The sequence below is a fragment of the Acanthochromis polyacanthus genome, chromosome 3 (genome assembly GCF_021347895.1).
Source record: "Acanthochromis polyacanthus isolate Apoly-LR-REF ecotype Palm Island chromosome 3, KAUST_Apoly_ChrSc, whole genome shotgun sequence".
In the NCBI taxonomy this organism is placed as follows: Eukaryota; Metazoa; Chordata; class Actinopteri; family Pomacentridae; genus Acanthochromis; species Acanthochromis polyacanthus.
The window spans coordinates 23,562,246-23,588,816 of NC_067115.1; the positions used below are offsets into that span (position 1 = coordinate 23,562,246).

The window sequence follows — 26,571 nt, forward strand, 5'->3', positions numbered from 1 at the left end:
AAAATACAGTGGTGGGTTAAAACAAACAGTGGACAGATGATGCAGCTGTGCCACACATCATATTTAATTGGCGCTGCTTTAAAGCAACAGCTCCACGGCAAGGATGTCTCATTTTGTTGTTCTACAAACTGAGGAATGAGATGCTGGTGGTTGTGCTGACCACACCTGAATGAATCAAGGTTTCTGCGGTGTATTTCTTACTGCCTCTTACTGGGATGGGATGCTGGGCGAGCCGGAGCGATGGAAGTGAATGTTCTGCCACTTTCCATCACGGCGGTGCCACACACGGGTCTCCTCAGACTGCATGGTGCGAGGCATGCCGCTGCCATCCATGTACTGGGTCAGCCGTATATAGGCAATACACGCCGCATTCTCCCCAATAAGGTGCACATGTGGGTTCAGGAGGATGGTGTGCACCGGCTTATTCCCTTTGGACAGCGCTGCAAATGAGACAGATGTCACACTGAATAAATACTGTGGTAAATATTTTCTTACTTCCTGCTCTGGGTTGGGTAAGAATTATTGCTTGTTATGTTAATCTAATACAGAACTACAGCTGCATAGCTGTTCAAAAACAAAACACTGGTTCTTTCCTGGAATACTAATTGATATGAAAACAGAGGAGCTGCAGTGTCCATATGTTGATGTTGGAAGGTGGACAAGCACGGGCTCGCCAAGTGATTGAGGTTTCTGGGACATATCTGGTTTGTCTGAACTATTAATACCCAGACTGAGAACATTCTGCCATTTATAGCAGTCATTATTCATTAGTGATTTTTTGCTCCAAGGTGATTCCATGCCCTTGTAGTATAGCGGCAAACACCAACCATACACTGAGAAGAATAAATATTGATCTAGAACAAACATTCCAGCCCATATTTGCTAAAGCCCTCATTATACTTGTAACAACATTTTCGTACTGTGAGCGGCAACAAACAATTGATGTATTAGGTTACTCCTCACATCACGCAAATGAAACCAAGCATGTTTATAACAGGCATTTTTTGTTAAAAATCTCCAGAGCAGCAGGAAAACCTTCAACAAACTGATGAGCAACCCTTGATCCTTCCTGGTATCCTTTTCAGTGTTTAATTTGGGTGTAGGACCAACTGACTCTCGCTGCTCCTTTTGGAGCAAAGTCAGATCGATGGATGGTACAAATTTAAACAGCTCTAGAAAACAGTGATATAAGCAAGAATTGTATTTTGACACAAATTCTCACTGAATTTGTTGAATGTGTTCACTCTGACGCTCAAATTGGCAATTTACTTGTTTTGTTCTTGAAAATACAGATTTTAATGTTTAAAATAGGCTGTCATTTATGATACTGACTAATTATGACAAAGTCAGTCTCGAACTTACCATTCTCAAAGTAAAAACGATGGAAGTCATGTCCTTCCACCAAGTTGCCCAGAGCTTCAGGCTCAAAGGAAGTCAGACCGGGATCGCAAATCTTCCTGTTAGACCAAAAAAGAAACAACAAAGCAGCAAAATCAGCAAAGGGAGTAAACAAATCTTTACTGTCAGTTAGATGTTGCTGTACAAACCGAGGGAGGAAGAAACTTACGCATAGGCCTCAAAGTCTCCATTGTTGATAGACTCAATCAACTGCTCAGTGACTTTAATAATTTCCTGTTTGCGGGCTACAACACAAGATCACAGAACATCATCAAGTGAACTGATGTAAAAAAAAAAAAATGCGTAGGTACTTTATTTTCAGGCAAATGTTGGTCTGAGTGCAGGTAAAGAAAATCTGACATCAAATCAGCTTCAGATGGGTTCTAGTCTACAAATTTGCAGGATTTCAAAAGGTATTAGAAATGGAAGGCGCTCAAAAAAGTATTTCACAAAGTTTTTGACATATTTCATCTCTGAGTAACAAAGCAAGACGAAAGCCTCCCATGACTAATAGTGATATCAGGCAGGAAAATGCAGGATGACACGATTTCTTTCACCCAACAAAGCTCAAAATGAACAAAGACAAACCAATGCTCAGATGCAAGTATTTGCTACAAAAGCAGTTTTAACTAAATAATATTGACAGTTACCTTTATTGTTATTGGTGCAGGCTGGGGGATATTAAAAAAATTACTTAATTTGTGAAACAACAGACATGTGAAATAATAAAAAATACTGTATGTGAGAATCAGTCCTTCACTGTCATTTCCTTCACAGACATGAAATACGATACTGAGTGTGTGTAAATGAGTCAACTCTTTACTGTGCCTGACAGTGTTTGGGTAAGTCAGAACAAAAGGTAAATCGAGGAGTAACAAGAGCATCTGTATTTACAAAGCACGAATATGCAGGACAGCATCTTCTACAAACACAGTGGAATAAATCGAATGGGAGAGGTAAACATTTGAGGGGCATAAACAAAGGATTAATTTCACTGGAAAGGGGGAAAGTCAGTGCAGTAGATGAAGCAATTATCTCAAACTACATCAAACACCCAGTTGTCTAAGCCAAGGAAATGATCTGAACATCAGGAACACAGGATTTGAGACACTTCACACAGAGAAATCACTATCCTACAGTGATGGTCGGGTAACATGAGGCAAACAAAACGGGGCATCTCCCCCATTATGGAGGGACTTACTCTGAAATGAGGAGGTGGGAGTCTGTCTTGAGTCAGACATCTGTGAGGAGCGGCTCTTAGAACTCAAGATACCGCTCACTAAGCTGCCCAGACGAAGGGCTGACAGAGGTTGCATGGATGGGTGTGTGATTGGGTGTCAAGTGTGTGACGGAGACAAGCATATATGGCAGGATAGGAAATACGGAGGAGAAAAAAAACGATATTCTCAACAAAGCACAAGAAAGGGAAGAAAAAAGTAGAGAGGGGAAACGTTTAATTATGCTGAAAACATAAAAATGACATGCAGAAAAAAACATTCTTCGCCGATTTCTGTATTAACCTCAGACGTAAAATGGGGGAGAGATGACGCAGTTGAGGGAAAGAGAGAAAAAAGAACAGGGCGGCAGTATTTTACAAGAGGAATTGACAGCCAAAAGGAAGCTGCAGTAGTTAACTTGCTATTAACTGCATGGCAAAACAGAATGAAGAAAAAAAACACAACAGTGATCAGTCTGAGTTGAAACGATGAGGGCTGGCTGTTGCAACCATTTAGTGTAGGTGAGAACTGTAAGCAGATAACAGACAAAAAACACAGGTTTGTCATACCTTTTACATCTTCATCCTCGATGGTGGTGTTGGCACTCTCAACGGACTCCTGACAGAGAGGAAAACAAGACACACAGATTCTGTTTATGTAACACATGCATCTACAAAGATACAGTAGTGCAATATGTAGTTTTAACACCAATGTGTGGCAAAAGAAAACAATTAAAATGCCAAATGCTCTTGCAATGTCAGATTTAGGGGCATTTTTGGTCTTTATTTTTCAACTGCAGTATAGCCAAGAGGAAATAAGAGGAGAGAGAGGAGGAATGACATGCAACAAGGTCATCGGCTGGGGTGAGTCTTAAAACCCTGAAGCCACCAGGGTGCCCCAAGAGCATCATATATTAACAAGTGATTATATAACAGTACACAGTAAGGACAGTGAAAAGGCCTACAGCGCAGGCAGTTTTTATATCAAGTATAGCTATCAATAAAACAACACTAAGGGTGGTTTTGTGGTGATACCTTGTTTCCATCCACTGGGTTGTGAATCACAGTTGTCTGTGGTTCCTGAAGAGAACAAGTGAAGGAGAATTTACAAATAACGAAAGAACGCCAGAAAAGGTATGATGGCACAGACACTGTTAAAGCAGATGTGTTTGTGTGTATTTTCAAAATTTGAAGGTTAAGAAAATGTAAATCTGTCTGTTTGTCTGTCTATCACAATGTATCTGACAGCAAACAAAAAACAAAGCCTTTTTCAATGGCCTGTGCTCACTTGTTTCTCCTTCTTTGTGCTTTAATCTCTCCTCCAGCATGGCATTGTTGTCTTTTTTCTCTCTGCTTTTCTCTCATCAGCCCTCACCGCTGCCCTGCCTCGGTAATCAGATGTCTGAGCTTTTGTGGAATCGATCTTGATGACATGCTCAGTCCTTCTAATCACTCACCCAGATTACACTAGATTATAACATCAGCAGCCTCATGTGTGTGCGAGTGCGTGTATACGTGTGTGTGTGTGTGTGTGTGTGTGTGTGTGTGTGTGTGTGTGTGTGTGTGTGTGTGTGTGTGTGTGTGTGTGTGTGTGTGTGTGTGTGTGTGTGCATGATGATGGAGAGAGAAAGGAGGATATATATAGAGAGAGAGAGCTAAAGAGACAGATGTCATGTGCCTCTGTTCATGCGTAATCGACTTGACAGCAAATGGGGGGACGGAAAGTCTTTGACATCATGCAGAGCAGCAGTCATGTGGCCTGACGTCAGCAGCCAGTCAGCAGACACCATGCACAAGTAAATGAGTGACGGCCAAGGAGCCAGTGTCCTCACACCTCTCAGAGCCATGCACAGACAAACCATGTCCGCAACAAACCCTAAATAACGCCTGTGCAGATTCTAAGTCTTGGATTTTACTCTCATATGCAACACTGATAAAGCACATTTAATGACATGTAAGAAATGCATGCGTGGTATAAGAGTGTAAAGAGGAAGGAGAGAAGAGGGGGGGAGTCTGGAAGAATACAAGGGGACAAAGAGGTTGAGGTAGAGGTTGCCCTAACCACAGATTACACTACTCAAAGCCCAATCCAAACATGTGTAAAGGCTTATTGCTTCAGCCCAACATTAACATTGCACGAATGCAGCAAATCTAAACTAGCCAAGCTCGATATGTATATATACCCCATGCATACACTACAAATTCAGATGAATGAATGAATGCATCCATGTGAATTAGAAATATCTGAAGCTGTATCCAGGCTATCTAGAGCTGGGACATGCTGCGCAGTCACAAAAGCTTTTACACACTATTTCATTCAGGGATAGCCTAGACATCTGTTTCACTTCTTATTACTGCCCTTGATTTCTTTATTCAAAATCCTCACACACCTGGTTAAGAATTTAAATCTTATCAAGCAAGGCTGAGATCAAACAGAAAATGATCTGACCCTGTGGAAAGGGTGAACCTGTACCTCCTCCACAGCGGGATGTGAGGGAGGGAGGGAGGCATCGATGTTTGGTGAATGAAGGTGTGGCTGTGGATGAGGCTGTGTGTGTATACCAGTGCAGGGGCAGGGCCAGTGTCTTTAGGACTGGTCACTGTGTTGGCTTTGTTGTTGACCTGCAGGGGGCAGTGTAGAGGGGACATGACACACACTTCAAACTCACACTCACACTTTCTCTCACTGCCTCTCTTTCTGTCTGGCTACCATCAGTTCCAAAATGATCATCCCAACTCATGTGCCCTGAAGATCTGATGTTAGCAGAATAAGACCAAATTCGGGAATCTGTGCATCTTACAAAGCGCACTATGTAATATGACTTACACTTTATTAGATATAGGTAAGGGTCGTGTAGAGGAAAGTGCCATAACATCATCAACTGAGCTGTGCAAAAGGTATTTAGAAAGAAATTAGCTCCTAAAACCAATTTTCTTCAAAGGTAGCCAATTCTGATGTAACTCTAAGCCGCTATATTTGGGAGAAGATAACGGAGGATGTAATAATGTGGCGATTGCAAGCAGTTTCAATTTATTTTTGACCATCTTCCCTGTCAGACAAGACAGTAAAATATCATCAGTAGTCAACTAATTAAGAAATTGGCTCTCCTCCAGTCTAGATATTTCTAAGTCATTTTCCTCATCCATCAAAGCAGTCAATGAAAACGTTTCCCGACACGACTCTTGTATGAATGTGCTGGTCAAAAATCAACATATTAAGTGTTTAATATGGAATAAAAAATCTGAGCTGGAAAGTTGTACATTCAGTGTCTTTGTCCTTGATCACCGCAAAGCCTCATATGCAGTCAATTTCACAAAATAGCCATGTCTCTTCTTTCTGTTTTTTGACTAAAATGTCCTACGTTCTCATCAGCTGGGCCCACATAGTGGGGGATAAACTCCCTGGAACTGATCTGGTAGCGTGGTACTTTGTAGGCCTGAGTGAGACCCAAACACAGTGACACAGATTCAAAACAATGTATGCAGGGGTCCAATTTCAAATCGACACTCACTTGTAGGAAAAAACATCCACACAGAATTAGTCAGTCACTCCTAACAATGTGACCAAACATTCACACATGCACCTCAGCGTCAGGTGTTAGATTTCAGATTGGGCCTCAAACACACAAAGAAACTGAGACAGAGCACAACAGGGCCTCTACAGTAAAAGATTAAATGATCATGGGAAATATGAGATGTGGTAAATTCAGGAAGTAACGACAGGAAGAGAAACTAAAGAGACGAGTGAATTTTTCAAAAAAAGGATGATGAAACCAGAACAGAAACAGAAATAAATGATGTGGTCCGCTGTGGCACAAAACAACTGTGAGATCAAGCTAAGAAAATAACAACCATTTCCCACAACTTGGAGTGACTGTCCCTGAATGATGATGTTGTTAAGTGCACAATGCATAATAATAACAATCAATAAGGCTCCTCAGATGCCGAACGTTCCAGAAACATAATGCAAGAAACAAAGCATGTTCTTCGCTGTGCAAAGCAGCTCACCTTAACGCCGTCTGCCTTCTTGTTGAGCAAACTCTTGGCTGCTGTAGAAGCAAAGAAAGAGACAACACTTCAGCATGAGAGTCCACAAACAGAGTCCTGTGCCTGAGGCTACACTAACATGCAGCAAGCATATCAATCAACTGAGCTTATCTTCAAACTCCAGGTGCAAAATCCAACTGCAAGGTCCATAATGCAATGCAGCAAATGCTCCGAATAACATCATCATTTATGCAAGTTGTGCTATCGTACTACATACTAATTCACGTGTGAGGCTGAACTGTGGGTGGTGAATTGGGTGTGTATATATATATATATATATGTATAGCAGGTGATGAAAAAGATAATCTACGCATCTCCATTCTTATATTGGCATTTGCACACATACACATGCACTGAACCTCTGGCACACACACATACACTCCCACCACTCTTTATTTTCACTTTAATTTCTAACAGTATAAATAACCTAAACTGCAAAATGCATTTCAAATTCATGCTGTGAGCTTGTTTAAATTTCATTCTGATCTTATATTGGCACTTTTGCAGGCGTGATTCTCAAAAATTGCTCCTTCAAATACCAAATCATGCATATGTGATTGGCTATTAGAAGAACAGAACATCTTAAATATCACAACTTTTGCTTAGTATAGCTGGGCCCAGACCCACATATTTCCCTGTCATTCCAAAAATCTTACCTCAAATGGATACCACAATCCAAACCAAAATAAGGAAAGAAAATTGAAAAAGGAAGAAAAGGATGAATAATAAAAGAGACACAAATGCACTAATGCATTGCACTGTACAATGAAGAGAGAAAGTGGACTAGTAAGAGCCTGAGAAATTAGAGATATGTGAAAGGAAAAACATGCAAAAAGTATGACAAAGTGCAAAAATAGAGATAGAGTAGTAGAACAACACCTAGAGACATAGCAGGAGGTGACTAGATCATCTCTCAGAAACAGACTGAACGTATTCAGAAATAGTCTCCCACACCCCCACCCCCACCCCCACCCCAAAAAATTACAGTCTCTACACTATTTTAAATTCTTTGTAGTGCCTCAGTACAAGAAGATGCACTTCTCGTAGTATTAAAGGCTCTAAATGTTCCTAAGTGTAGATCGTATGTTTTGGAAAGCAGGTCTTGGTCACCAAGCTGAGAATGACATACCTGAGAAGTTTCTCGTGACCAGCAAAGTGGTCAATATTGCTCCCTGCAGTGACGGAAAAGAAGGAAAGGAGGAGGAAATGATGATGGACGAAAGGAAGGAAGAGACACAAAGGAAGGTTGATTATAAGTTTGCAGCAAGAAAAGAGAAGCACAGTAAAAGGGCAACTTGTGGGCTTTAGAGAACAAGTCATCATTTCTAAGTTAGTCTGAGAAGTCTTGCGTGAGTTAGGCAGAGAGGGGGAGAGAAAGATGGCTGGATGGGTTGCTCTATATAAATAGAAGCATGAAGGATTGCCAGAAGTCTCACCTTGAGTTTCCTCCTGGCATTGAATTTCTTCAGGCACTCCACAGTCTCCTGCCTGTGCATCATGGAAGCTACAGTGGACCGTTGCTGCAGGAGGAAGATGAGAGGATTTGAGGATTAGGAGGGAATGGAAACAATGGGTGGGAGGAATGTATAGATGTGTCCGTGTGGGCAAACAAACTGCAGATTAATGTGTGTTCATGGAAGTTAGGTAACGTAGTGTTTATGCAATCTGTTACCTCCGACGGTGTACTATTATCAATACATGAGTCTTTATTTCTGTATCTGAATCTGTGGATGTATTTCTGCATCTGTTTGTGTGTGTTTGTGCCACATACGCAGATCCAGGGGTGTTTGAGGGCCTCAGCGGCAGTGATGCGTTTACTGGGGTTGATGGTTAACATCTTGTTGATCAGATCTTTGGCCTCAGGAGTTACAGTGTCCCACTCTGGGGACGGAAACTGTCAAGAGTGTGTAAAGCACTCATTACACAGACAAAGCTAACAGGAACATAAAAATAAAGCATTTTGGATACTTTTTAACTAACAATATATAGTATAGGATGGACATGGAGGAAAATAAACATGTGAACAGTCAGAAAATGAATGCTCCTCTGAAATGAGGATAGAACCAACAGTACCGTAAATGTGTGTATTCAAGATGTTATTAGGATCAGAAGATTTTATTGGAGCAACATTTCCACTGAAGTGATACAAGCAGTGGTGGAAATAAGTAGGCAAGAACACAGTCCAGGTAATTCTCTGGATTTGAAGTTAGGATTACAATATTTTCCCTCTGCCTTATAGAAATAAATCATTTCTTAAATAACTTTTTCAAACTACTTCATATAAGATAAACGTAATTTGTTCTTTAGAGCTAAGTGGAAATTCAATTTCATAGTATTTGGGGAAAAAACTTCAGTAATGATTCATCTTGATTCAAAGATCACAAATGTACAAATAATTTGAATAGACACAACTGGCCCAGCTGTGTACTTGTCCTCATCCTATTGGCACACAAGTTAACTGGTGGATAAAGTAAACAGCCTAGTTAAAGAGATAGTTATGACACTAAATGCCTGAGAAGTAATGTGTAGAGGTGTATTTTAAGCCTGTGTAAATTAATTCTAAAAAAATTTCAAGTTATTTTTCATCAAAATCACAGTTGATTTTTCTAGGTTGCAGTCCTATGTATTCTATGTATGTCCACGCTTACATCATAGGCCCCAGCCTTGATTTGTTGGTACAGACGGTGTTGATCCTCGTCCCAGAAAGGAGGATAGCCCACCAGCAGGATGTACAAAATCACACCTGGAGAAAAAAGGGTCATGTGAAGTTTGGCCATATGTGCAGCGATTACCGCTATAATGTAGGACTTACAATGTGATGCTGATGTAGCCAGTTTTATTCTTCAGCAATGTAAAATTCAGTCACACTACTGCACAAAACACTCAAAACAACATAAGGCTGTAGTGTTGGGACAGACATATCTACTTGACCAAGTCAGACACAGCCACTAAGTGAAGGAATGGTACACTTCGAGAGCGTCCAACTTATTCAAATAGTTCCAGTGAGAGAATTTGAATGTTATTTACCACAGGCCCACATGTCCACTGGTTTCCCATATGGGTCTTTCCTCAGAACTTCTGGAGACAAGTAGCCCGGAGTGCCGGCAAAACCTGAAGGAGTAACATGGAGGGAGGGAGGAGATGTGGAATGGCAGGCGGGAACGGGCAGTTCAGTGACTGAGGCTGTTTGTCATCTACCTAAATGAGTGACTGACTGACTGACTGGTTGCTTGATTGACCAACTGTTTCAGCTTGTAAATATGAATGGATGAATACTCACCAAACCATGCCTGCTGGTCCCCCTGTACCTCGATAGCCAGCCCAAAGTCAGCCAACTTGACCGCCGCCCCCTTCAGCTTACTGGCCAATAGAAGGTTCTCAGGCTGGGGGGGCGGAGTCAAACAGGTTAGAGGTGAGAGGTCACACGCTCTGGGAACAGGTTGCCCACAGACACAGATCTAAGATCAGATTAGCCAGACCAAATCCTAATCAGCACCATTAGGGGTCAACGACGCTAAACTGCTCTTAAATCAGTGTCCGAGGCAACTCCCTTTCTGCCACACAAAATGACAGAGAAACAAAAATGTGCACGGGACCAAATCTCTACGTGACCACGGACATTTTTCACGCTGGAGCTGTGGACTTGCTCCCTCAGCCTCATGGATTCAGAGGGGAGTGTCTTGGTAGTAGACGTGAGCTGCTCGTCCACAGTAACACCAATCCACTGTTAAAATCCATGAGTGGGAACAAAGTGCACACTGCAGGGAGAAGGATACAGGGGGAAGGTGTGGTGGAACAGGAGACGTGGGTGTAAAAACAAGTGACTCAGCCACATATGTGTAACGACAAACACGCACACACAGTTTAGCACGATCATAAATATATGCAAGCCCACAGCATGCACGCTGTCGAGCGCGCGCACACAGACACAGGTGCAGAAAGGTCTTTGCTAACCCGAGGCCAGTTAGACAGTGCATAAAATGAATTAATGAATAAAACATTTTCTAACATTTAGGGAGTCTAAACACAGACAGCCTGTGAGCAGTCAGTTTATGGCCGACGTGTGACTCAGGACACAGACAATAACTGACAACTGGACACAACTACATAATGATTTACATAATGATGAATAAATCCTCCTGATTATGAAGCACACAAAAACTTTAAAATCACTTCAGCAAAGGACATCCACCGAAACAAAATGAAAGAACATGACTATTATTTTCCCTTTTTTTTGAGGTACATGCTCACAATCCATTTGACCACATTCAGAAGAGCCCTCTTGCATTCTCTTCTCTCTTCCTTCCGCATCAAAATGCTCATGGGAAGTTATGAGAATACAGGCTACCATTAGAATATTCATGACCTTAGGAAATCTTTCATATCTCAACATAATTTTTACATAATTATGCAAATGGTGATCATTCCTGAGCTTCTGGTTCGTGATTGCTCCTATTTCTATCAACGCTGCGCCACACTCGGGATCGTTACACAACCTCACACACTCACAAGAATGCAAGCATGCTCACGGTAACATCGAGTAGAATTATTGAGGGGATCCTTATTGTTGACACCAGCACTGAACCACGAATACAAGAAACAAGCTCAACAAGGATCTAATATAACACTAGAGAAGAAGAAGACGAAGAAGCAGGAGAGAAGTAGGTGGCCTTCAGTCACATTTCTGCAAACCAGAACTGTAGCAAGTTTTGAAGCTAAGGTCAAGGTCATGTCAGCTTTAGTAAATACCTAAAGCTTTTATTCCTCTACAGGGAAGAACGAGCGAATGCGACAAATAAAGAACCTTTATAATGGAGCCACGTCTCGCATCAGATGAGAAAACTTCCATTTCAAAGAGCACAGGTCAAGACTTATTGGTCTTTCTGGATGTCGCCATCTGGGGTGCAGGTTCAGGACTGGGAATAGGATTTTGTTTTGGCTGCAGCAATGGCTGTGGTCATACAAACCTTCAGATCCCTGTGAACGATCCCATTAACATGGCAGTGGTGGACACTCTCCAGGATCTGCTGTATGCAGTGGCTGAGGGCAACAGCAATGGACACGTGAAGGATTTTGATGGAACAAGTGACGGGAAAGAAAACAGAAAAGGGAAGAAAGCAAAGAGAAAAAGCAGATGAAGGGAAATAATTGAGGAAGAGAGAAGAAGAAACAATTTCATAACAATATATCATAAGTTGGCACGATTAGACTTCTTATGCTGTTTTCTTAATGGATAATATATCACATGATGGCGAGTCATTTCTGAGAAGAGTTAATGCAATACACTATATAGATCCACAACAGGAAAACACGCTCTCTTTTTCTGTGTGTCTCTGGGGAGGCAGCATTCCAGCATAAAACTGGCAGCATAAGGTAGGCCGTGTATGATTAATACCGCAGGCTATATGTCATTAATCACCTTTATAAATAACTCCACGAGATGCCTCAGAGACAAGGCAGCTGCATCACACCTCTGAGACGACCATATGTGAAACACAAATATACACATATATAGAGGCACATGCAGTTCTCTCCAGTAACATAGATGCACAATGGGTGCTGTGCTCAGCAGAGAGTGTGTGTGTGGGTGTATGTTACCTGGCATCAGCCTCACTGTAGTACTCCCTGGCTACTATATCCTCAAACAGCTCTCCTCCTGTCACCCTGCGGGGCGAAAGAGAAGGTGTTAGTTTGTACACGACTCAGTCTCTCTGCATCGACACGTACTCATTCATTGTGGCATGAACGTAATCAAACACCTAGCTCATGGTTTTACAGTATATGGAATGCATGACTATAAAGGTAGCTGAAGCCACGCGTTTGTGTGAATTAATGTTATGACATGTATATTTGCACGTGCAAGCCGGTGTGATGATGGTCGTGCTTGTTTCTTTGCTGCACTTCAGTCTCTGTGTGTGTGTGTGTTAATGTGAGTGCATGCCCTAATAGGATACATGCACACACATGCTGGAGAGGGAATAGATCAGAAACTGCTATCACCAGGTCCTCATAAACTTTAATTTGCTACTCAGAGCATAATGCATCACTAAATTAAAACGGGCTAGCCCCGCAAAGCAGGTCTTTATTTTCAGCCAGTAACTGCCAGGTGTAACTGTTGTGTAGTTAAACGAATCAACAGCTCGCTATTATACGACCTGTAGAGCAGTAAAAGCGTTCATATGAATTCTACGTGACACATCCTAATCAACAAAAATCAAAGCACAGTTTAACTGCAGTTTAAAAGATGACTGTATTTCATAAAAATAGCACAATGCACGTCAAATTACAACAACATTACGCTACTAACATCAGACTTAACAGCATCAGTTAGTGTAGCTTCGTCGGATATATCACTCCAAATGGCATGAATAAAAATGCTGAATGGCATGCATTAAAAAAAAGAAAGCTATAATTTGACCGATACGGCAATAGGAACGAGTCATGTTTTACTTCAGAATGGTTAAATTTGCATTGATTTTCACAGCAACAAAGTAATGATAATATTGTTTGCTGTGTTCTCTTACGCTGAGAGAATATGTTGTGAAATCATCTCCGTTGGACTTAAATGCTTTGTTTAAAATTGCACATTGTGACACTTTAACTTCTAAAATTGCACCTCCTGCATTCAGACTTTGCACTTCATGTTAAGATTTCAATAAAATGTCTATTAATTGCCCTTAATTTCACCATGAAGCACATTTCTCCATGCATGCAAATAGTACAATAATAATAATAATAATAACAATAATAATAATGAGGTACAAGTAATAATCACATTTACAGAGGACTAGCAGTTAAGTTCATTGTATTGTTTGTCTCTCTAAAACTGTCATTTCAGGCAGATATGTTACAGCTTTGACATTTGATGTTCAGCTGCAGTGACTTTTCTTTACACAGCTGATTGCTAAAGATTGGAAAGCGCTACAAATGTCTCCTAGAAGACAGTTTACGCATAACTTAACCAGCCAAGACATTACTTTTGGTTTTATGATGTAAAGTGCTCATTTGTAACTACCTACTAAGGACCTTGCAGCTTCAAAAGAAATAACTATAGTTATATACATAGTATTATCCTCATGGTATTTTACACGTGAGGAGGGAAAGTAAAACAAGACAAAACATGCATGTGTGTGACGGAGAGAGAAAGTCTGCTACTTACAGATCAAACACCAGATAGTGGAAACCCTCTTCTGATATGCTGTCATGAAGTCTTACTGTGAAGGAGATTTAACGAAAAACGCCAACACGTGACAGACAAAGGAAAGAGGAGCAGAAGAAAGAAACTAATTAAAGAAAAATCAGTCAATATTAAAGCCAACATTCTTCTTTTATTCTGCTGTGTCTCAGCTTTACTGCATGTTGAAACAAAGTGGTGATATGCAAAGTATGCAGCGATGTGAAGCACTAAGTGTAAGTCACGTAGCAGAATGAGTTTCTAATGTGAAATATATTCCACTCGCTCTTGAGGTGATGATTTATTCTGCTGCTGACAGTGGATGGTTTCTGAAAACGGTTCAGAAACGCTGATGTTTTAATTAAATTCCAATTATAGCGTATATACCTAACTACAGATTATTCTTTTTAAATAACTGCTATAAATTATATATGTTTGCTTTGTGAAATGGGCCTTGCTTCGAGCATTAATTTAATTAATCATGATAACGCCAGCAACACACTCACAGAGTCAAATAAGGGATTTCTGCATCACTGCTTTGACACCTACATTTAAATCTGGGGAAACAAACTTTCTGACCTGGCTGCAATTTAATTCTTGCAGGTTTTTTTTTTTGAAAAGTGAAGTGCTAAGATACACAAGACTGTGTTTTGAGAGTTTGAATCCAATGATAACTGCAAAACCCACTGAAACGTTTGTGAATTTACTGAAAGGATGCAGCATGTCATTTTCAAGGGGGTCCTAAAAACACAAACACCTACAAAAATGCAAAACACATACAAAATAAACACACATTTGGTTTCTGACGCAAAACAAATGTAATTAGTGCTGATTTGTTGTACTATCATGTAATTGGTTCATGAGATTTTGAAGCCAATGAGTTAGAAAAAAATCTGTCATGGTTGTTCCAAAACTTGAGAAGAGCAGATTTATCTTGGAAAACAGAACAGAGATCGTTTGAGAGATGCGAAAGTGTGACAGTGAAGAAAATAAAAGAGTGGATGACTGTGAAAGCAAAAGAGGAACGACAGCTTCTATCAGAGGGATAATGAGGAGGAACGAGTGGACAGGATCAGTGGTTCAGAGGGAGGGTGGAGGAATCCTGTGTCTTTTTGATGACTCAGCTGGGAGAGCACACAGGTACATCATCATTAGATGCTTGTACACTGAGACGCACACACACATATATACACATGCTTGGTGCTTTCCCTCGCTCTCTCTCTCCCATAACTGTGTCTAGAAGATGAATAGCCACAGCAGAAATCACAAGAGACCTGAGCAAAATGTGTGTGTGTGTGTGTGTTTTCATTGTGTACTCTGGAGATCGAGGACACTCAGCTCACCGATGTTGGGGTGCTTCAGTAAACGACAAATCCTCGCCTCTCTCTCCAGCTTTTGATGATCTAAAAGGAAAAAAACAGCAGAGACACAAACAGAGATGAGTTATTTTAATGCTCTTCATTATTCCCCGCTATGATTGGCTTTCCACATCATCTAACATGAAGCTGGCTCTAAGTTAGTTCTGACTCGCTGAGAGGACACATTGCAGTGTTTGGGCATCGTTGTCAGTGCCGGTGTGTGTTTGTGTCGCGTCGGTCGGTGTGTGCGCGCTGGCTTTGCATCAGCCTGCTCTTTTCGTTATCAGAACTGAAATGCTTGACAAAAATAATGTGACCTGATATGTGCTTGGTTATGTGCCACAAACAGGCAGGCGACAGCGAACAACAAACAGAGGGAGCAGCCACAGTGGATTCATGTTGACCTCTGGTGCCAGGCTCAACATAAACTCCTGCAGCGCACGTGCAGCTTCCATTTGCTGTCCCGAGGACATGGTAAATGAACTTAAAGTAAATATCACATATTCACAAGCTTTACATAAATTAAAGGCAGGGATCAAGAGGCTTTTCCGGCTATTAACATTTCTTCCTTCACTTATATGAAAACACAGATTAAGAAGTTGGACTGGGCATTACAGTTGAAATCAATATCTCCAAATGAATGCAAATACACCGTGTTTCATTATGCATACATTAAAGCAATCCTTACAAATGCAGAAAGAAAAGCCTTAATGTTGTTTTTTTTGTTTTCAAGTTGTGTGGGATTATTTATCTGGACAGAAAGTTAATCTGAATTTATCAGCATGCCATGAAAAAGGCCATCCATCTTACAACTGATGAGCACTGTAGAGTTTTACTGGAGCCTCTCCCAGCTGATGTGATAAATAGATAAACATCAAATTATCTTACTACGGTTTAGCCTTGTGTGAGACAAAAGATATTGCAAAGTAAGCAGGGGGGGGCTCTATTATCATCAATTATACCAGGGCAGTTATCTCATTTAGAATCACATAATTTCTGGCAATATTGAAAATTAATCAGGAGCTTTTATGAAAATATTGCAACTGGATTTCTGCATCAGTGCGATGAAGCACCTTGAGTAGTCAGGTAATTAATGCATTTTGCCTGCCAAAAAAAAGACTCACCTTTAAATAATTCTCACTATGACAATAAATTGTGTGCTGCTATTGACGTATGTATTCTGCATGCATCATTTTACTGGCTGGAGCCTAAAATGCAATTATTTATTCCTTAGTATATTTCATCTAAATATAACATAAGCAATCGATGAGCTTTTATTTTAAAAAGTGGAAATTTAAATGATTTGCCAAATATCTAGCAAAAACTTCTAAGAAGCCGTTAACAAGATGTACATCTCTGCTAACAGGTAAACCACCAAATTTCAGTAACTGAACACAATGCTGCCTTCTGGGAGAGGCAGAGAAGTGACAGCGAGTGCTACTGTATTCTAACTGTAGTGCAACAGAGCCCCAGACAGCGTCAGACAGCAATATTTCAGTCTGGTCTCGTCTGTGAGAGCAGACTGAATTGGTCTGACTTTGTGAGCATGAAGTGATGCTCAAATGTCCAGTGACTCCGATACGAAAGATCTGAGTCAGAACAGCAGTCGTTATAATGAGTAACGGACTACGGTGTTGAGGCGACCCATTTCAGCTTTGCCTGAGGACACATGGGAAAAGAAAAAGAGAGAGAGAGAGAGAGAGAGGGAGAGAGAGGAGCAGTGGGTTCAGCTTTTTTTCCAAATAAAATAGGACGCCTATTTTTCACTCTCATCTGAGTCTCCTTTCTCGGCTCTTCTTGATGCTATGGAAACTGTGGGCTCAGTGCAGCACAGAGGCAACGAGACCAACAAAGAAGCACCAGGCAGCTTGTTCTCATTATAGGTCCAGGTATCTGTTTGTTTGGTGTCAGCATATCACTGCACCTATAGGAAGCAACAGGCAGACGCCCAGACAAATTTAGGGCTCCGTATGCTTCAGAATCAAGTGGAACTTGGCGTGCTTTCAAATGTGCAGTAAAAATGCCAGTACAATATGTTCATTGTGTCTGAGAGACTGTTCCTCTACACCAAAAGGTTGAACATTATCAGTCATGGCTGAGATGAATCCAAATCAGATTCCGACTGTGAAATGCAAAACATAAGGGCACGAGCTGTGGTTGCAATGCTCTTGAAAGCTAAAAATACACGTAGGAGAAATGGATTTTAAACCTAGCGGTACAGTTGGTTCCAAAAAACAGAAAACCACGGAGGAATAGGTGTGTCATGGCCTGTTGGGTTGTTGATCTTACAAAACCTTGTCTTAAAAAATATGAAAAAAAATATCAACAAACATAGATAGCACTACCAAACTAGCTTACGAAATTATTTTCTTTAATCAGAACAGTAGCTGCAGTGGTGGTGAAGAAAACCACGTGGAAACTTCTTCTTGTTGCCAGCATCCAGAACCTAATGCAGTTTTTTTTCCTGCGGTTGCCATGTGTCTGCCATGGTGCCTGCAAGAACAGGGCAGTTTTGATTTCGTTGAAGAACACCGGCAGCTTTACAGATGAGCACAGCAGCACAGAGACACAAGAGCATCCTGACAGGCAGCGGCAGAAAAAATGGCAGCGCTGCCATTATTGCATGATTAGCAGGACCCCCTGAGCAAGGTCACTAATCTCACCATCTCTGCCTTGGTCTTATAATACTGAGTGGCACATAATCCTTTTACATCTGTCTCAGTCTAAAACACAAACCCTGTTTATGCGTTGCTAATTTAATAGATCCATTGCAGTAACCCCACCGTGCATTTTTCTTAACCAGATATTTTGTGTTTGGTTATACATCCATATTTGATTTAATCTGACAGCATCATGTTACACTGACAATTTCTGCTGTGTGTCTTCATGAGGAGTTTAAATAGCTACTTATTACTGCATATTACTGATGCAAGGTTATTTATTACAATTGTATTATTGTATTCACACTGTATTCATTTGAAACGTCATCACTGGCAGTAAGTTCACAGCATAATTCATCAAGACAGCATTCTACAGTAGACAGATTGCTAGAGTGCAAACAATACCCTTCTAAAGTTTGACTGGTCCACATTTTTAGCTCCCAACCTTTCTGCTGCATACTGCAAAACACATCCAACTGACCAAACTCGTATTATACTTTAGCCTGTGACCAAAAAGTTCCAGAATGGCTTACTTATGCGCATTCATTTACAGCAGGAAAACTGAATTCTGGATTAAGATAGGGATGCTAGGTTGCAGACAATAGTGTCTACTTTGAAGCTCCCCAAAAGAAAAGTTTACCACAATGAAAGCAAAACATTCGGCATTTGTAGTGAACTGTACATATTTTTTGTTGTTGTTTAAATGCAATCTTTTGGTCACAATACGGAGTAGAAATTCCAGGTTGGGGCTTTAATACTGAAGAAACATAACAATAACCACTTGGAAACTTCACAATTCCAAATAAAACCTGTCAAAATCAACTTGGATACTTCATGAGAAATGGTTTCTCTTTGAATATAAAGTCAGTTAGGTTAGCAGCCTTTCTTTGTGCTATACTCACTGACTGTACACAGTGAATTCATATGACAGGCTTCTCTCCATCATTTTCCACCTCCACTTTTTCTTTCTCTCTGTCTCCCTCCTCTTTCTCCCTCCTCCACAGGTAGTCTACCTTCTAGCCGGCTGGACATCTGTTGTCTAGCAACTCCTGCACCAATCAGAGCGTCAGGCCTCTCCTCTCCTCTGCAGTGGAACCAGCCTTGCATGCAAATGGCAGACATCGAGAGTTCACACACAACTATCAAACTCTACAGAACTACAGACAGGAGAGCACAAGTAAGTAGTTCTGCAGGAGCGCATGTGTTTATCACTTTGATGAGAACACATCTGCTCTCGCACAATGTCAAAATCGCTCAACCTGTCATGCTTGGAACACTGGATGTGAACTTGAATAAGGATGGAAAGCAGGGAGGAGAGCATTACACATACTGTACTGTAGTGCAACAGTTAAGTGTTGTTATGCTGATGCACAACATTAAAAGAAGAGCGGAGAGTGCAAGGAAGAGTACACATTTGTCTGCATGATGACGATGTTTGAGCTACAGAGAAGATACATTTAGTGGTTGTGGAAGACAGGATGCTGCTAAAGGCTCTTGGAAAATGTGTTAATAGGGTGCTGATTTCAGGGAGAAGCTATAACTATACTGTGAATACTTCCAAGAAAAGCTGGCTATTTACTGAATAATGTTATGAAATTAAACACTGTGCATTATATTTAGCCTATCCTGTTTATAAAAATACTTGTTTTTCCAAGAGAATGATCCAGCCCACGAGATTTTAACAGCTTTATGAATGGAATGTGTCTTTTTGTGTTGGGTTTGTATGGTTTCCCTGAGCTATGTGGTTTTCCTCTGAGAGGGCCGTTATTTTTGCATACTTCAAAGACATGCAAGATAACTGGATTGGAACACAAAAGTGCATGAGTGTAGGTGTGACAGTCCCCATGTTCGCCGAACAGAGCATTTTTATTTCTTAATGGACGAGTAAATCACATTTTACACCTTCTCCTAACACAATTTCGCATCAGGCAACTCTGAAATCTGCCTGACTGTCAAAAACTCTCAGACTGACAACAATGAGTTGTGACTGGCTGACAAAAATGCTTTACAATATTTAAATGTATCTGTGTGCGTGTTAGCTTGAGCCCTGTTGCGATAGACATTAGTGAGAGGCTTTTTGCCGACGCGGTTAAAACTGACAGCAGCATTTCTACATAATATGAAGCAAATGCAATTTTGCAGACAAATGTGAAGCTACTCCAGTCAGCTGTTATCATTCAGGACTGTCTGCACCTTTTTGGCGCGATCATAGCTGAATGTCTGTCCATCTGTATGCTACTCTGTCCAGCAGATTTCCTATTCATATAAAGTAAAACCATGACGGTTGGTAACTTCATTTAAAATATACAAAGTTCTTTGTGTGTCAGCGAAAGGTTTCCTCATTCATTTTTTAATGACGTCAGCATGTTAGAACTTGTCTTTTAATCCGTTGTTTTGGCACTCTGTCTGTAATAGCATATGAGTAACTGTCTTCCACATTAATGCCAAATAATCTATATGTGCTGTAACACAATCTGTAAGTTCTGCGGTGAAATCTTACTTTGAGAAATACTGTGATGCAGTGCAGTAGCCACAACACCTTTGAAATGTTTTAGTAATGCTCTTTTTCATGCCTATGATAATCACAACGCTATGTCAGAACCTCCTGTGGCGAAGATAACATTGGCGCATTAAAGATGCAACAGATTTCAAAAGTTAAAAAAAAAAGACAAATCTCACAGAGAGTCCAGCTTGCTGTACTTCGGTCAGCTGCTTCCACTGACCCCTTGCATTTGTCACATCATAAACCATCTTGTCTAAAACAATCTATTTCTTGGTATCAGCATTCCTAGTGTGTAGTCTTTGTGCTGGCCAGATTAGGATTTTACACTTTATACTGCATTTAGGACAGTCCAGTTGTTGCATACGTCCAAGTTAGTTTGTCAACAGCAAGAACCAATTAAGCAGGATTTGTAATAAATAATAAATAAGTATATAATAAATATAATAAAATAATAAATAAGTTGCTACCGCCTCTAACATTTAAAGATGGAAACCTTCAATTTTGCAATAACTGAAATAAACTCTGGGAGCTTCAGTAAAAAGCAACTGGACTTCTCTTTGTCATCTCTCATCCATGAGGCTTCTTCAGTTCTTGAACTGGAGAACTGCAGAAGTCCAGGTATTTTCCACTAAAGCTCCCAGGATTACCAAGAACCGGATGACTGAGAATCTAAACAGACAACTTAATGAAACACTCCTATATTACTCAGACGTCGACAGGTGTTTACACAAGAGTTAATCAAAGTCTTTGAAACACTGCTGTGTAATGGCACCTGCTACTTTGTGTTGGATTTCTTTTACGAGTGATGCAACATTATTGTTGCAATGGTGACTAGATTTCTCATGAACCTGTCCTGTTACAACATAAGCTGGCGAACACACAGCAGACGGTGTAAACAACTTTCTGCTGTCATAAATCACTCAAAGAAAGGGACATGCTGCAATATTGACTGGTTTTATTGGAAACAGTAACATACTGTCTGTAAAAATCAAACCATGAATGATAAAAAGAAAAACCTTTACTCAACATTAGTTTTGTTTTGTTTAAGGATTTAAGGATGATAATGTCTGTCTTACCCGAATAAAATAAGATGAAAATTGTATGCCTTAGAAGGTCCAAGAAGCACAGATGTGCATGTCCACAATAAACTTCTCCGCACCCATATACATATACTACTGAATTTCCCTTCAGGGATGAATAAAGTGATTCTATTCTATATGATTATATTTCAGTGTTTGTTTTGATTTGAATTTTTCAATTTGAACTATCTCTCCATCCTGGCTTTTCTTGCTGCAATCCCCCTTTTTTATCTGCAAGTGTAAAACCTAAATCACAGTTGGATTTGTTGTTATCAAGGGCAGTATTATCCACATGACAACTTGTTGTTGTATCTGTCATTTTTGTGCTCTGGTTCTCTTTTTCAAAGCACTTTAATGTGCACAGTTAGGAAGACAGCTTGTCTTAACTGTGAAAAGAAACATATTCCAGATCCAAGGACCTGTTTGTTTGTAAAGTTCCACTTCAGTGTTGCAATGAAGAGTCGCTGACAAATTGTCCACTGTGAATCACAGCATCACAAGACAAATTTCAGAATTGCCAGAGCAGACCCAACAACCCTCCCCTCTATTCCCCTCTGTCTCCTTCTTTCTCTTTCAGTTAGTTTCTGACGCGTCTCGTCTGCAACCGCACTGCAGCAGTATAGTGCTGTGAGTTTGTGTGTTGGTGTGTTTGTATGTGTTTCTTTACCTCCTGTAATTTGACATCCTGTGGGTCCAAGATTACCAAATTTAGGGACGGACATAGAGGACACAGGCAGTCATAGAAAGCGAGCAGCAAGCAAGCGAGAAACGGGAACAGAAATAGAGACAGAACAAAAACCTGACAGAGGGAGGGAGTCCGGTATATAAAAAGGGAGATTCAAACAAAGAGGAGAGAATGTGTGGCCAACTGAAGCAGATCCAAGCTGATAACCTGGACATGCTGGTGCAGAAACTACTAAATTCAAAAATGATAAGACTATTAATATTGTTAGGCTTCATAGTTTTCATTAAAGGTTTTACATTCAATGCATGGAATACATGTGAATAAAGAAAGGCAAAATCCAGAACATTTTGTAAAGAAAATGTGAAGAAAGAGGTAGGTAGGAGACACTGAGGAGCTTCAAAATGTAGAAGATTAACAGAGTTGCTTGGTGGCAGCAGTATTCGCAGCAGCAGAGGCAGCAGTAAAGAGGACCAAGGGAAGCCGGGCACCAGGAGAGCAATACAGCCCATATGAAACACAGCATCAAATTGACTTAGGCTTGTATTGTTCTGTTGATAAAATTAGGGTATTGAGACAGCCCAGTCAGGTACTGCACTGTGTCCCTGTGCTGCTCATATTGGACTGCAGCCCTGACAGAAGCTCCAGGGCTGCTTTTAAGTCCGAATCCATCCCCACATTAACTTCAAACATCCTATTCCTGCTTTGTATCTTCACTCTGGTTTACCGAGTTATTGCAGCAATCAGATTTCTGTCATCTTGGATCAATCAGATCCACATAATATTGTCAAGTGCTTATTTTACTGTAATCTAAAATTCACTCAAATGCACACGAGGAAACAAAGAATACAGGTTTCTATGGTCAAATACTGATGTCAACTATTTGCAGTTTCCATTTCTGATGGTAAATATTACTGTTGATATGTCATATAAACATCTCTGTTAAGTATATGTTGATTTTACACTGGTTCAAATTCACTGACAATAATACCATCGGGATTGCATGCCTGGGCTTCATTTGCGCTATTCCAGGAAAGAACATGACGACCTGCTATAAATGTCTTTACCACTGACTTCAGTGTTAAGTGGTAACTTAATTAACTGGATAGTAATGACAGTGTGACCTGTATGCTACAGTGTGACTTTACACAGACCAGAACACGTTTAATGTGAAGAGGGTGATGTTAGTTACTGCAGGAACAATGTACAAAGAGGACATATTGTACTTCTGCTCTATTAATGTGATGAGGTATCGAATTGGTGCTGTAAAGTTGAGGAATTGTTTATTGGAAAAAATGCTTCACGTGTGAATGTGTAAGAATGCAAACTGGAAAAGTGGACAGCTTCCATGTAAAATACATTTTTCTAACTTTATCACACAAACTCTTGTTGATATTTTATGTTTTTTTCAGGTGATTTAAACATATGTGTATAAAAAACACCTTTGCTGCTCAAACCTATGTTGCATGCATCTCTCTGAATTAGAAGGTTAGCTAAAGGTCCGATGCTTGATTTAGCGGCATCCAGTCCAAGATTCTCGCCTCACCCACCCTTTCCAAGCATTTAGGAGAACTCAAGTGGTGGATAAAAATGCAAATAAACACAAGAGGCCTTCCGTCGCATCTGTTTGTCCATTCTGGGCTACTGTAAAAACATGGTAGTGTATAGATGAACTAATTGTTATTTTCAGGTGGATTTACACTAATTGAAACATAATTCTGAACACTTTGTTCCATTGTGCCAATACATGCCACTAAATCCACCACACTGGACCTTTATGCTGAACACTGTGGTCCCTCATGAACCGTGACAAAATAGCCAAGACCCTGACCCAAGTTTCATTTGTTGACCCTCCAACTGTCAGCAGTTCATGTGCCAAGTATAAAAAGCGGAGCATTGGCTGACCTGCTCTTTCCCACAGCGAATACATTGCCAGTCATCAGGGGAGCTAATGTCAAAATATTTTTGGAAGTGGGTTGAATTGAAAATGGCTCCAAAGCTAAAGAGAAGCAACATCGGCTGACGTTACCTTTGTACCGTACTCTGACTAAAGTGCCATGAGAGATGTTGCAGTCCATGAAAGCTGAAAATGGCTGGAGCAATAACTGATGGTCAGTTTGTCCAAATATCATTGCTTTAGGTCAGATTTCTTGGTGGAAAAAGTCGAAAAACAAAGGGCAGTGAACCACACAGAGGATTGGTTCTGCATTCACCAGTCATTCATACAGAAAGCCATAAAATATCACAGATGCCAGTGCAGATGTAAAGTGTACATACCCGCAGGAAATTACTATGACATTTCTGACAATCAATCATATAAAAGCATCCTCTGGGTACTTGTGATGATGATAACCAATTAGCCCTATTAAACAATCAATATTTGAATCAATGAAAATAAACCTTATCTGTAGTTATAACCCTAATACACACACAAACGCACCAACCACACACACTACAACAGGGTGCTGGAATTGCTCCACTCCAATTTAATTAGGAGTTTTAATTAAAAAGATGTAGTGGGGTGAATGTAACATCCTCTGTGGCCAGCGGCTAAGTAGTCCTCCTCCATAAGGTTCCATTCCACCCCCTGCAGAACCCAGGGATCTAATGAAACCATCCAGGACACCGAGACACCGTCACCCTCTGCTGGTTCCCAATAAAGGAAGAATTATGAAACTGATAACTCCCCTGTTTTCTCTTCTGAGGACAAACAAATGTGGCTGGTGCCAGAGATAAAACTGCCCCAAGAGTATGGCTGGGAGTCTAATAACGTGCGGTAATGTCTGCCTCTATCTTATCCGACGTAATGCAAACACACACATTAGACTAATATGTAAAAGTGGTTTAATCGGAGGCTGATGGTCTGAAGACATCTTGACAAGGAGACATTTACCAGCACAAAGGCAAAATCCTGTTTATAATCACAGAAACAGACCACACGTTTAAACACAGCGATGAAGCCCTACGATGAAAGGTATTCTGTAGTATGATGATGGCTACAGCACTGACCTAACACTCTGACGTCGCAGTATAAAAGACTCATCTTGAGAATAACTTTTCTGCTACACAGCAGTAATAAAATGTCCCCTGATTTAATAAACAGATGAAACTCTGTAGCTCCCTGGTTACCACCAAGGCCTGACATAATATCCAGCAAAGATTTATCATAAAGAAACAAAATTAACAGTTCAACATATAGTAACTACCTGAACAGGCCAACTCTCCGCATTTTCTGCATCTGCCGGAGCCATATTTTATCTGGGTTTACCCGCAATGCCTCCAAACAAACCCCTCGAGAATATGAACTTTCCGCCCAGCTTTTTCGTTTACATAGAGGCGAAGAAAGCAATAAATTATAATGAAATAAAGATCTGATATTATAGCAGCACTGCCTTCCATGCCTATTCCAGCTACTTTTGTGAGAAAGAAAGTGGCATCTATATCTATTCTGGTTTTGAGTAGGAGACATCAGTGCAAAATGTGAGTTCTGGTGACACAAAATCTGACACTTAAATGTGTCTGTAATTTTATGGCTGATCCATCTAATCTCTATCTTTCTGAACTGCAAGGCACATTTGTAAGTGTTTTTATGTGGATTTTACTTCAGTGACTTGACTCCTAGATGCTCATACTCCAGTGTTTGTATAACTCTGCTGGAAAAACGACACGGGTATCATACTGTGCATTACCAAAAATGCATATTAAAGCAAATAGTTTCATCTTTTTCTCATTTGTCATTGTTGAAGTCTTGGCTATGTGGCCTCAGACTGAATGTCCACCAATATGTTTCCTCAAAAGTAGACAAGACTAAAGATTTTAACTCTAAAGCACATAGATTAGAAAGGAGAAAAAAACAGAGGTTGAAATACAACAGGCAGAGAGATTTTTTAAAAAAAAAAGACAAATTGAGAGAGGTAAGGGAAGACACAGGCAGAGTCTGTAATTAAGAATGTTCTTGCTTTCTGCACAGTCCATTAAGCTTCTCAGTCATACTGTAGCTTCTGTCCGGGCTGAACAATCAATCATGTTCATCGAAATCCTGACATTTCAAAAATGCAAGGACTGCAATTTTGATTATAGCTTACATTATTAACAAAGCTTTAAGAGATGACATTTTTATCTGACGACTGCTGATGTTGCCTGCAGAAACTGTCACCAGAGATGTTTACAGCAGAATTAACCACAAATGGGACTGTAGGCTATGACCTGTTTAGCGTGCATCTCTATGCAGCTTATTTGCTTGAACTGTATTTATCGGCCACAGTTGGTTTTCCAGACAAAAAATCTGCACAAGAATCATTTAGGTACTGAGATGAGCCTCTACATTGTCAATCTAGCATCATTTTCAGATACTGTAGGTAATTATGGAAAGCAACTTGTAAACAGCCAGCAGAAACACTTCATCATATCAATGTTTCAGCTGTGAAGTAGCTCTTCCTGTCAGCTTATTAGGC

The 26,571-nt window shown here is 40.4% G+C and overlaps 1 protein-coding gene across 13 annotated transcripts in view; it reads right to left on the reverse strand.

Annotated features, from left to right (window-relative positions):
• The window catches only part of camk2d2 (calcium/calmodulin-dependent protein kinase (CaM kinase) II delta 2), a 38,384-nt gene that overhangs the window by 3,642 nt on the left and 8,171 nt on the right, over nucleotides 1–26,571 (reverse strand). Inside the window, exons 3-20 of one of the 13 annotated variants that reach the window (XM_051946162.1) lie at nucleotides 15,179–15,238; nucleotides 13,821–13,875; nucleotides 12,260–12,325; nucleotides 11,629–11,701; nucleotides 9,942–10,044; nucleotides 9,689–9,772; nucleotides 9,310–9,404; nucleotides 8,433–8,555; nucleotides 8,098–8,181; nucleotides 7,791–7,833; nucleotides 6,623–6,663; nucleotides 5,177–5,236; nucleotides 3,650–3,694; nucleotides 3,185–3,233; nucleotides 2,049–2,069; nucleotides 1,568–1,643; nucleotides 1,363–1,457; nucleotides 202–440 (exon numbers count right to left, since the gene is read on the reverse strand). In XM_051946162.1, the coding sequence (XP_051802122.1) occupies nucleotides 208–440; nucleotides 1,363–1,457; nucleotides 1,568–1,643; nucleotides 2,049–2,069; nucleotides 3,185–3,233; nucleotides 3,650–3,694; nucleotides 5,177–5,236; nucleotides 6,623–6,663; nucleotides 7,791–7,833; nucleotides 8,098–8,181; nucleotides 8,433–8,555; nucleotides 9,310–9,404; nucleotides 9,689–9,772; nucleotides 9,942–10,044; nucleotides 11,629–11,701; nucleotides 12,260–12,325; nucleotides 13,821–13,875; nucleotides 15,179–15,238 (1,406 nt within the window). In that variant the 3' untranslated portion in view covers nucleotides 202–207. The remainder of the gene's footprint in view (nucleotides 1–201; nucleotides 441–1,362; nucleotides 1,458–1,567; nucleotides 1,644–2,048; nucleotides 2,070–3,184; nucleotides 3,234–3,649; nucleotides 3,695–5,176; nucleotides 5,237–6,622; nucleotides 6,664–7,790; nucleotides 7,834–8,097; nucleotides 8,182–8,432; nucleotides 8,556–9,309; nucleotides 9,405–9,688; nucleotides 9,773–9,941; nucleotides 10,045–11,628; nucleotides 11,702–12,259; nucleotides 12,326–13,820; nucleotides 13,876–15,178; nucleotides 15,239–26,571) is intronic. The other 12 variants (XM_022214808.2, XM_022214806.2, XM_022214813.2 and 9 more) reach the window with 12 other exon arrangements.